At 37.5% G+C, this 12660-nt stretch overlaps 1 protein-coding gene across 1 annotated transcript; it reads right to left on the bottom strand.

The window, feature by feature from the left end:
* Positions 1–348: 348 nt before the first annotated feature.
* On the bottom strand, positions 349–12347 carry LOC122057844 (2,3-bisphosphoglycerate-independent phosphoglycerate mutase). The gene is made up of 10 exons (XM_042620160.1): positions 12047–12347; positions 11588–11753; positions 10066–10193; positions 4276–4426; positions 3936–4139; positions 3071–3495; positions 2343–2535; positions 2156–2251; positions 1453–1608; positions 349–770 (listed from the first exon to the last, which is right to left on the bottom strand). Exons 2-10 carry the CDS (start codon positions 11747–11749, stop codon positions 606–608), a joined length of 1680 nt encoding a protein of 559 aa, XP_042476094.1. The 5' UTR covers positions 11750–11753; positions 12047–12347; the 3' UTR covers positions 349–605.
* Between the last annotated feature and the right edge of the window lie 313 nt (positions 12348–12660).

Raw genomic sequence — 12660 nt, 5'->3', positions numbered from 1 at the left:
TTCTTAAAAAACTGATAAAAAGAACTTGTTCGGTGGGAGTGTGGGACTTCAAACTATAAAGAAGGATTAAATAAATCGCCTTTTCGGTTTTGGATTTTGAACCCCATAAATGCTGATCATTTATTCTATCTTCACTTTGACAAGGAAGGGTCTTACGCAATAGAATAAGATAACCACAGAACTTGGAGCAAGAGCAACTACGCAAGTGGCCTTCCTAAATGATTCGGAAGGCGTACTATACAAATTGTCCATTTGTTTTGTTTTGGATCCCGGATACCCCCCTGATTTTGAATCCCTGCAAATCACCGTTGCACACATTCACCTTTTCATCCATGCACAGCAAAGGGCTTGGCAAACACATCAAGGAACTGAATTGCATTTGGGAGGACAACAAAAATCAACTTGTAAACCTCAGAACAAGTTACTAGGAGAAAAATGGAACGGAAGCCTATTCTTAAAAACCACCACAAAATCTTTTTTAACTGAAGCTGATTCTTAAAAGCGGAATATTATTTAACCATCATGGTAGCTACTCTACTCCATGTGCTTTGCCACCACATGATTCAGATTCTAAAATTGAGATATAATATCAAAAGGTTATAATGTTAATTATCAACGACCTCAATCAGAGTTGGCTCATAGTCGCTCGGAGCCTCAAATCCATGGAGATTCATAACAGTTGCTGCAACATTGGCGAGCCCCCCGTCTGGAACATCCTTACGGAATCTAACACCTGGTTTGAGACCAGGGCCTCCAATTGCAACTGGAACCTATATAAAAGATCCAGGCATAATAAGCATTAAGAAAATGGCGATTATAACATGCAGAACTATCTGATTCTATTTTCAAAATAGACCACATTTATTTATTTATTTTTGGTCCAACATAACACTCAATATCATGGAATGTCATTCCCAGCTCAACAGCCAATTAATTTAACAAGCCCACTAGTATAAATGCCTAATTATCAGGACCCTCAAAGACTGCAACCCAACTCATAGACACCTCGCAGATTTGACTGTTCTGATAATTAAATAGGTAAGTTACTCTGGATTGGCCATGCCAACCTCTGTCCTATCTCAACCATATAATCCACCTAATATTGAACATCACTCATGTATTTCAGTCATCCAAATGTTTTAAAAATTCTTGTCTTCTAAAACATTTTTGTCCAACCTTATACTAGATTTGCCAATTCAGTTAGCTGCTGGACAATATGTCCAACAAGTTTTGGTACACCACGTATCATACAACCAAAGACCATGGACCTCTGCCTATCATACAACCAAAGACCATGGACCTCTGCCTACATGACCAATCAACAGAAAAAGGCAAACGATGGGCTACTACAACCTGATGATCCCACAGCCAAGGCAGCAGTTGGCAATGAGCACATGGTTCTTACTTTCTTCTGCACATGATTCAAGGATGTAAAGGATCATGTTCACTTACTGGTTGAAGAGTGTGAGAGGTGAGTATTTGAATGTTGCCATCCTTCCCCAAAAGAGGCTCCCCTTTCTTGTTCCTCTTCACCATGTCCTCGGCATTCCCATGGTCAGCTGTAACAACATAAATTCCACCCACTTGTTCTATGGCATCAATCATCATCTGCAATCAGAAAAATCAGTCAGCATCAGACAAGGTACTGAGTTTCGTTCTTATAATCTATATCAATAATGGCAAAGGGAATTTCTATTCAGAAAAGTCCTTAAATGACAGTCAAACACCCACCGAGAGACGAGCACAAAACTAGCTCCAGAACAACTGCTAGTCTCCCATCTACAATACGTTATACTTACAAAAGGCCATAAGACCCACTGAGTTTCAACTTCTTAAACAAAACAAGCACACACACACAAACCCCCCCCCCCCCCCGCGCCCCCACAACACCAAAAAAGTAGTAATTACTTCATTGTACTTTAGTACTTATTTGATTAATTTCCAAAGGATTCTCATTGGCTCTATAAGTTCAGCACTTTCACTACCCACTCAGCAAATGATAAGTATGAATCTTCTTCTTCTTCTTTTTTGAGGGGGGATGGAGTAAGAGTTAAGGGAACAGGCCTAATCATTAGATAAAAATTTGTATGCCCCGGAATATTTCTATGACGTATCTTTAAGAAAATAATTAAAATATTAAATTCCATACTGATACCTTAACAGCTTCGTCAGCAGCCTTGCAAGCAACAACTGTTGCTTCGATGTCTCCTGTGTGCCCCACCATGTCACTATTAGGCAAGTTGACGCGCACCTAAGACAAAGGAGAGGCGATAAATGAGAAAATTAGACATCTGTTAGACCCAACTCATCCCTTTCATAGAATATTCTAGTTCAAAGATTACCTGCTCAAACTTGCCACTAAGGATTGCATCCCTTGCCTTTTCAGCAATCTGCAGAGCCTTCATCTTTGGTTGTACATTGAAAGTAATTCCAGAATCACTTGGAATTTCCACATACTCTTCCATTTCTGGCTTAAAATACCCCGACCGATTCCCATTCCAAAAGAAGGTAACATGACCAAACTTGACAGTCTCACTGGTGAAAAGGTAATCACATTAGGCTTATAATCAATGGACATGATACTAGGGCAAAATAAAATCATTACAGTATCTCACCTTTCATTCCCTCAAAAGCAACTAAATAAAAAATGCAGAATAAGACGATGAGAGTCCCAAGAACAAGGAGGGTTTCAAACTGGCATGGCTTAGTAAGCCACACAATCAAATCAAATGGAGGTCACTAAACTTCATTACACATTTAATTGAAAATATTCACCAGCACTAAACCAATAGCAATACCTCTTTGAATATATTTTTTTATAGAGCCAAGAAAACTAAATTCTGCACTGAATTAACATGTAGTATTGGTGAGGCGACAAAGGCTGATTATGTCAAGCTTCTTCCTACTGGCAGGTTTCTCAGGCTGGCACTGAAGGCCTGAAAAGAATTGCCATGACCAGGAACACCTACATATTGCTGTAGCCTAGCATTTATCCAACAAAGGCTGAAAACAAGGCATTATTTTTCAGACACTGTCCCAATTTTCATTTAACAGCTACAAGGATCCTCACCTGCAGGCAAAAGTACGGACGCCATTGTGCACTAAATATTCACCAGATGTTCTCTCTATTTCTGGAGGTGAAACAAGGTAGTGGCTTGGAAGCTTCAACTCCCCATCATATTCGAGCATTCCAGCATAGTGGATTTTTGGGTATCGGACACGGTCAAATGTATTGAAGTCTTCATATTCAAGTGCCTTAGCAAGCATAACCATACGATCTGCACGGAAGTTGATTGTAACAACAGCATCACCATCCAAGATGGGGCCCACAGCCTTCCCACTCTCATCAACTATAACAAATGGAGGCAAGTACTGATCATTAGCCTTGTGTTCCTCCCTCAGCTTTTTCACAGCTTCCACTGCACTCTTAAACTTGTGTGGGGCTTCACCAAGAACTTGTGCATCCCATCCTCGTTTCACAACACCCCAGTCATTCTACAATCAGAACAAGCAAATGTGGAGTAGATGAATTAACATCATTGGAAGAAAATTTAAGATATTTCAGTTAAAAATGTAATTGGACACAATGGTAACGACAGTCATATGGGTACAAGGATTGAAATGCAAGGGTGGTAATTCCATTAGTAACCACGAAGTGGCATGTCAAAATAATCAACCTGATCAATTTTTTAATCAACTATAGGCAGTAGGCTTTTCCAGACAACATTATTTTCATTTTCTTTGACTATCCAACAATTAAAGCATTCAATTGAGACACATTTGGGTTTACAAGATGCTAGGTGAGAGCAATGGCCAATGATCCCATCCCTGAGCAGGTAGCATAAACACTAGTAAAGCCAAGGGAAACATCCCCTAGCACATAAGAGAAGAGGTGTACCGAAGCTAAAAATTATGAACATCATCAAATAACCTACCTCATAACGATCCATTGTAACATACATGCGACCACCACCAGAAGCAATCTGTGCATCAATGCCTTTCTCCCGTAACTTTGAGAGGTCATTCTCAAGAGTGTCTACAAACCCAATGCTTGAACCGTCCAAAACATCACGGCCATCAGTGAGAATGTGAACACGTATTCTCTTCGCACCATGCTCACTAGCTCCTTTTAGCAGCAACTATGCAAAATAATAATAATAATAATAATAATAATAATAATAATAATAATATAAAAAAAGCAATAATAACCACGTCTGAAAGCCATGAAGACTAAAATAGTGGTATAGTCATAGCATTTTCTAATGAAAACCATACCTGCAACTGATCAAGCCGAGAGTGAACACCTCCATCACTCAATAACCCGATGAGGTGCAATGTGCCAGTATCAAAGCATTCCTTTATGTAATTAAAACCTTCCCCATCATAGATTTTTCCTGAGGCAAGAGCAAGGTCCACAAGCTTTGCACTGCATTTATAAACAAATAAAAATCACTACAGTGCAATTCATTAGACAAACAACAACAATCTAATGCAGGTAGAAGAGCAAGAAAATGGATGCTATGAGTAAATGAAGACGTAGGAGACATGGGTACAGAGTTTGACACAATAACCACTATCAAGGTCAGGGTTATACTTTAGATTCATTAGTTGTAGAGTCAATCTGGCATCTTCCAGGACACCCAAGCTGCAGATTGGGCCAGGCTGGGATCACCCCAGGCCTACTCTAAGGTGGCTTGTGCTGTGCTTAATTCAAAGTTCAGCCCAAACCCTTGGGCCAGAACTAGACTGATGTAGTTAAGAGTGTCAAATAGGGCCAATTGGGCCTCGGAAGACTTTATTTTGGCCCAAGGTTGGATTCTGTAGCCCTTAGGGTTGTTATTTTAAGGTTTATTGATGTAATAGGCCTAATTTATAAGTCCATAAATTGAGGATAGAGTTAGTACACAAGATTAGTCAAAAAGTATGAGTTAGATTAGAATACTTAATAGCTAGATAAAGTTTCATGTTGAGTTTATTTACTTTATTGAGTGTATGAGTGTGATTAGGAGTCTTTTTACGAGTCAACTTAGGAATTTCAGGTCTTAGTCTTTATATATGTAATACATTGCTCATCAATTAGAAATGATTGGAGTAAAGAATGAGTTTTTTTTAAAGAGTTTTAGTGGTCTTGAGCAATGCATATAGGATGGGTTTCCCATACTTGATTTCTTCTCTTTTGTTCTCCTCTTCGTTCTTCTCATGGTTCAAGATCTCGACAGGCGAGATCTCGCTAATATCTTGTTTTTTCAAAAAGGCGAGACCAAATTGTACAAGAACTCGACCGAGATCTTGAGATCTCGCTAAATCTCGCCTCTACTTTTTTGAAGAAAAAACACCAAGGAGCAATGGTTTTGGTGCTTTTGCTTGACGATCTCCAGTCCTACACTCATTGAAGTTTAAAGAGTAGAGAATATTACCTCCTCGTCCACATTTGGAGTTACTTTTCTTATATAAGATGTCTTTTAAATTCTTATGATTATGTTGTGTCATGTGTTGATTGTGGATTGTGGAATAGAGCATAATAACCTAAGGTTCGAAGAGTCGGAGACTACTTACATAGGGTAAGAAGTCAAAGTACAATTTTAGGTATGATTTAAAAAAAATGATGTTTCCATTGTGTTTAGAAGGCATAAAATAGAGTAATACTAACTTTTAGGGGGCTACAATGACCATATAGCCACCGAGACCAACCACTGAGTCAACCGGGAAAAAATACATGATCTCCACGAGATCTAGAGAGATCTCTTTTTTTTGGATTAGCAAGATGGGGGGCGAAAGTGAGATCTTAAACCTTGGTTCTTCTTCCTCTCAAGCATATTGACCTCATCTCTTTTGCCTACTTTCCATCACTTTGATTTCTCTCCTTGACAGTGCAATTGCTTCCTTTATCTTAGATCTGATCACAGTTGTGAACACTTGTCATGCTTGCCTCATAATCTGGATTTTCAAACTGCATCAATTCATCAAACCTGACAATGGATCCCAACGTTTTCGAGACCAAAGTTTGTTTACCCAACAAAAAATACTGCTATTTTACTTATAGATGAGTAGCGTGACAATTTCATCTCATGGTCTGTGGTGGACATATTATCAAAACTAACAAAATCATCATTGAGACTAAGTAATTAGTCTTCACCAAACTTTCAATTCTTAATATTGTAATGGTGTTTATTGTGGAATACTTGAATCTTCCAATTGCATCATTAAAGTGGGTTGAGAGTGAACGAAAGCACAAAGCAGTGTCGTTGATTGTGACAATTTATGTACCTAAACCCTTCTCATCACAAGAGAAAATTACTCTTCGAGAACTGGTTGACGAAGTATGATCGAAGCTAAAAGAGGCAACATTAAAAATTCATGCACAAGAACCTCAAGTAACGACAAAGGTAGATGAGACGATTGTGGTTCATGATATGGATACAACCATACCTATTCGATCCCCCCCTTGCAAAGAACATGAGATTGAAGTTGAGAATTTGATTGACAGCCCATACTTAAGACGTGAAGTCCCAGAGCAAATTCCAATAAGGAAGACAAACTTAATGTTGTTTCTAAGGAGATCCAAATGGTTGAAATTCTTTTCCTCCGCAAATCTTGGAAGTAACAAAGACAATCGTTGCTGAATTTTATGAGAAGCGATAGATCATCACCAAGTCAAAGCAAGTATTCAATGATGTGGATCAAGTGGTGTTGATTCTCCTCTACTATAAAACATGAGGACAAGTTTTGTCCAACATCGGAAGAATTGATGCAATTACAGGTGTCCAATCGGGCCTCATAAGACTTTATTTTGGCCCATGGTTTTGGGTTCCAAGGGCCATAGGCTTGTTATTTAGGTTTATTATAAGCCCATAAAGTGGGGATAAAATTAGTAGTTAAATTAAGAATTTGAGTTAGCTTAGAAATAGCTTGATAGATTTTTTAGTTAGCTTAGAAATAGCTTGATAGATTTTTTATTTGCCTTTATAACTTTATTGTGTGTGAGTGTGATTAAGAGTCTAATGAGGGCATCAAGCAAGGATTTAGGACATATTAGAGGAGATGCCAACGTTCACAACAACATATCACTTCATTGTGACTAGATGTCCCTTGTGGGATGCATATTTCTATTTACTTATATGTAGCTTGTTTTATTTTGTTGTATTATATATTATTTATTGTCCAAACTGTTATGTACTAATGTTGCAAGGGAGTTAATGCTAGAGAAGTAGATATTTGGGAGTAGTTATTGCTAGAAAAGAGTAGCCATGATTCTCCTGACTTATTGTGCTGTGCGTCTTTCCTTTTACTCTCAACTTTCTACTCTCACCTCTTCTTCTCTCATCTCTCGTCTTTACATCTTTGTTGTTTGGACTTTTTCTGTTGTGTTTTGATTAGATCCATGTAGACACTATTAAGTTGGGATTAAGGCTGAGATTGTTGTTGTTGTTGTTGTTGTAGTTATTGCTAGAAAAGCAGCTATTAGGGAGTTTTTTTTTTTTCTATTTTTCATTTTGGGTTTTAAAAGGCTGTATTTCAAACGGAAGACAAGGAATGAAAGTATTTTGGAACTTGGGAGATTATTCTCATTTTCCATAGGGTGAATCCAAGATGGTGTGAAGCCAAGGTAATCTTCTTTCTTCGCTATCTTCTTCTACTTCTTCCATCCACTCCACTCTTTCAAACTCTATACCAACAGCAAACCATCTTTATTTGATCCCCCAAATCCATTGTTGTTTGTTCCATCATATTTCTCCCAACCTCCATTTTCATTTTCTTAGAGCATTCTATTAGTTCTTTCAATTACAGCAGCTGATAAACCCCCATAAACCAAATTACTTGTTTGCCTGGAATAGGACTGATTGTGATGAAAGACGTGGTATCCTAAATTTCTCTTGATCCTCCTTAGCCCAATCCAAACTCAATTACCCTTTTTCCCTAGACTTGATTATTGCTAAATTTGTTAACAGTTCTTGTGTCAGTCTTGAAATTTCCAACTTTTTTTCTCAACTTCAGCCCCCAAATACCTTGTGTATTCTTCTACAACAACAGGGAGACCTCGAGGACACAAGCTTTGGAGTTAGGTAGTGATTCACCACTTATTCACAGCTTTCTAACCCATGGGACAGCAAAGGAAGGAACTGATCTATCATGTTTCTCTTATTAAATTTTCCTTTGCATACTTAGATTGAAATTCTGCACATATGATATGTTTATTACTTTATTTATGGCTATCCTTGTTAATAATTTCTGCATGTATGCTGAGATATATGAGTTAAATACACTACCCAGTTCCCAATGAATCTAACCTTTTAGTTAGGATAATTTTCTAGGTTTCCCAAACCTATCCTACACCAGAGTCCTTTTATGAGTCATTTAGGAATTTTAGGTCTTTATATATGTAATACACCCCCCATCAATGACAATGACAACAACATCCAAAACCTTATCCAAAATTAATGGGGTCGGTTACATGGGAATTCCAAGCAAGGACGAGCACAAGGACCCCCCATCATTCACCAAAAAATTAAAATCAATTAAATATGATTTGAGTAAAGAATGGGTTTTTTTTTTAAGAGTTTTGATGCTGTTGAGCATAACATACAGGATTGGTTGCAAGAAAAATGAAAGTTTATGGAGTTTTGTAGTAGCAGCAGCTATAGGTCTTGAATGGTCTTCAAATTGATCTTTTGATGGAGCTTCTAAGCTTCAACAAGCTTGTTTTGATCACTCAAACACTATCTCACAACAAACAAATAAAAAAGAAAATAAAGAGAATCAGTGGAGGGGTTAAAGGGAAGAATAATTAGTGAATGGGTATCTCACCCCTCAGGTTTTGGGTATCACACCCTCTCAGGTAATAGCTATCTCAGCCATGAGTAAACGCTCAAATTCATAAACTTTAATCTTCATTTCATCATGATCAATGGGGTTTTAATAGCCTTACAAAACTTGGACACAAAGAAATAACAAAAAGGGAAACTAATGGATGGAAATAAGACTTTCTAATTTGTGTCTAACTTGCTAACCAAGCTTAAAAAAATTAGAAACTAACAACTGAACATAAAAAGGAAACTAGCCTAAATCATAAAAATAAAAACTTCCTTGAAAAACAAAATAGGAAACTAACTAGATTAACTTGCTCACTAAGTGAATAGAAACTAACTAAACTAAATAGGAAACAAAAAATAGAAAATATTGACGCAAAGTATTGTTCACGTAAACAGTGTTTCGTGAACAATGTTCTGACTCTTGTTTTTGTCGTCTTATTCAAGCTTTGATCTGCATCAGCCAGCATTGGGGAAAGCAAGATAGAAGAAAGAGAAGAGATTAGGGCTGTTAAGGAACTGTGAACAGTACCAGTGAACAGTAACTGAAGAAAGGGGAGAGAGAGAGAGAGAGAGAGGAAGCCTTGTCTTGGCTAACAACTCGAATCCAGGTTCCATATTCTATTCCACTAACCATCATTATTGTGGTTATTACATATTTATAAGAAAATGAAAGAAAATTCCCTAAATTTAGAACTCTTAGGTAGGTAGACTAACTTAACTAGCAAAGACTCTCAATTACTTTAACTAATTAGAAGTTGAAGCCTAAATTTCCAGATAACTTGGGCCCCAGAGAACTAACCAAAGTAGGACTCTTGAATAACTAAACTAAAGCCATCTAATTATCTAACTGACTCCACTACTAATTAAGTATCAACTTTCATACACCCCTTTAGATGCCCACTTTTGGGCCTTATAATTAAACCCAAATAATAAAAAGCCCATATCTCACAGATGTCAAAATAGGACCAATTTTTTGTCTTGGTCTGCTTTAGGTGGTTAATGGATGAAGTAGTCTTTCTATTTTGTACAGAAAGTAGAAAAAAATCTCTACCCGCATGGATAGTTATTGGGCTTTTCATATAAAATTTACACAGATATCATCTCATAAAAAGGCAAGACATCACATTCAAGTTTACTTGGCTAATTTAAATATAAGAGTTCAAACCAAAATTAATTGTGCACTGAAGTATGGGTAGGCAATTATCTCCTCAATAGAGGTAACAAAAGCAAACAGATTGCAGAAACAACAGTTTACCCTTGGGCATAAATCCGTCCAGCACCGAGTGCATTATGACCAACTTCACTGTTGCCCATATCATCTTCAGTTGGAAGCCCCACAGCTGTGCCATGCGCCCTAACCAACCTCCATCTCTCAGGTGCACCCTTCAGGGAAGACATACAGTAAAATCTCAGTAATGCACTCATAAACATTAACTAAAAATAAGAATAGGTTGAACATCTTGGTCCAATTTTTAGGTCTGCCGATATAGTGGCCGAAAAGCTCACCAAAAGGATGCAGTGGTATCCGATAAACTACTGGGACCATCACTTCTGGAACAATAAAGTGGTTGAAGTTCATCCATGTGAACGACAGAGACTCTCAATTTCAAAACTCCACATACCAGGTTTAAATAAATCAAATTTATAAAGCCAGCGAAGTGGCATCTGAGGATTTCTGTTTTGCTTTTTCATTCATTTTACCACAAGAATATATTTGGTGGCCAATACTGTGAACTACAGAAGATGAAATCATTTTAGATTACTGCAAAGCTCAACAACATTAGTTTCATAACATGTATATCACAATAATAATAATAATAATAATAATAATAATTAATAATATATATATATATATGCACAACACTGCACAACACATCTACAGGAGATGTATGGTATTGAAGATTTACGGACCAAGGTTTAAAAACCTGGAGACACAGGATTGGCCCCCATCAATTTTGATTTAAATTGTAACTAATCATTCGAAACTCTAGAATTGGGATCGGGAAGAAGAAGCAAAGATTTCTACAAATATAAGATTTTTTTGAGTTTTTATTCAAAAAATTTGTAGATCTTGCCACAAGAGGTAAGTTTTATTGATTTTCGCTATTTCACTGACTAAAAGAAGGGAGATTTTGTAAATAAATAAATAAAGTTTAGAGAGCATTCATGACGCATTCTAAAATAGGATGCAGGGATTGGCATTAACTGGAAACAGGATCGGCCAATTTTCCGGATTCCAATTTGATTCTTTAAAGTTAAAGTTAGCATAGCACGTTTTCCTCTACATATGTTTGCAATTTTTCTAGATAAGAGCCCATGGACATTTCCATTTGCCACATGGCACCTTAGTCTGCAATAAAATTTTGTGAAATGGTGTCCACATCTCGCTGGGCCAAGGTATGCATCAGTCTCAAAGCATTGCATCTTCTTACAGAACCAAGAGATCCACATGGCAGAACCCAAGCACTCACTGAGAGATAACTCTCGAGGCATTCTCAACTAGGGTAAAAGGATAACAAAAATTAACTCTCAAAAATGTGATAAGGACCAACTTAAGATAAAAAGTCATGAACACCCAAACGACTTGAAAAAGAAAAAGACGACTATAGCACAGATGCTGCAACGAAATAAATGGTTGACGAAATTCGAAGCCAAAAACCATGAACAAGGAATCCTTAAATTAACCCATATCGTGTATAGATCGTTAAAAATACAGATTGCAAAACATAATATTATGACAATTGAAGTACAAAGAGAATAAAAAGGGAGCAATTTACCTGTTTAAGGGAATCCATAGTAGGGGTCTCGGCGACATGGATGCAGTTGTACTTATCGGGATTGGCTTCGCCCCAGCCATCCAGAACGATCAGGGCAATGGGCTTACCCTTGGGGAACTTTGGGTGATCCGCCAATTTCCAAGAAAATCCGGCGTTACTCATATCTCTGGATCAATTTAAAAAGATCCTAAACTTTTTCAGGAAGGGAAAAAAGCAGAAATGAAAACTTTTGACAAAAAGATTTCAAGTTAAAATCACGGAGACAAAAAAAATAAGCCAGTCGAAGATCCTTCTAGGCTAAAGACATTAAGAGGTACACTGTCCCTCTAAGATCTAGAATCCAGAGAAGAACACATCCTCAGATGCCAGAAAAATGCTATATACCATAGATAGATCATCGAAAGATTTTTAAAATAAAGAAAAAATACATAGAATGAATGACTAGAGAAAATGATATACCTTTCTCTTCCTCGCTCTGGAGCTTTCGAGGGTTTTTTTTTTTTCCAAGAAGTCAGAGTCTAGTTCTAAGGTGTGATAGAAACTAAATGCAGAGATATTATATATAAGTACCAACGCTTGAGATTTGAGAAAGGAGGAGGAAGAGGAAGAAAAGAAATATAGTACTAAATATAGGAGTCAGATGCCGGCGGCGCAGAGATTAGGGCAGAAAACTGGAGAACCTCGCCCACAGAAGGAGACCGAAAACGATGGAATTCAATAATCTATCAAAAGAGATCCGCGCCGTGACCGTGAGAGAACGTGCTTCTCGCGGTTTTACCACTTTTTCAAACAGTAGATGGAAAATGAAAAGTCTAAAACACCGGGTTGAAATCGTCTGCAATTCCGACCTCGTACAATTTCATGAAATACCACCTTCAGGGGTGACACGTGTATTAATGCCAATGCAATGGTCCAGATCTGGTATAACTAATAAAACCTTAAATCAGTGAAGAGTCATTTAAATCAGATCTAGATCATTGCATTGGTATCAATACACGTGTCACCCCCTGAAGGTGGTATTTCACGAAATTGTACGAGATCGGAATTGCAGACGATTTTTTTCCCTAAAACAC

Source organism: Macadamia integrifolia, chromosome 12 (assembly GCF_013358625.1).
Source record: "Macadamia integrifolia cultivar HAES 741 chromosome 12, SCU_Mint_v3, whole genome shotgun sequence".
Taxonomy (NCBI): Eukaryota; Viridiplantae; Streptophyta; class Magnoliopsida; order Proteales; family Proteaceae; genus Macadamia; species Macadamia integrifolia.
This window is presented reverse-complemented; position numbering and strand designations above follow the sequence as displayed.

Excerpts from the sequence above, each read along its gene's own strand:
- LOC122057844 (XM_042620160.1), bottom strand. The coding sequence starts at position 11,749 with ATGAGTAACGCCGGATTTTCTTGGAAATTGGCGGATCACCCAAAGTTC. Across the intron at positions 10,194-11,587 it reads CTATGGATTCCCTTAAACAG|GGTGCACCTGAGAGATGGAG; the intron begins GTAAATTGCTCC and ends TCTTCCCTGAAG. Across the intron at positions 2,536-3,070 it reads GTCCGTACTTTTGCCTGCAG|TGAGACTGTCAAGTTTGGTC; the intron begins GTGAGGATCCTT and ends CCTTTTCACCAG.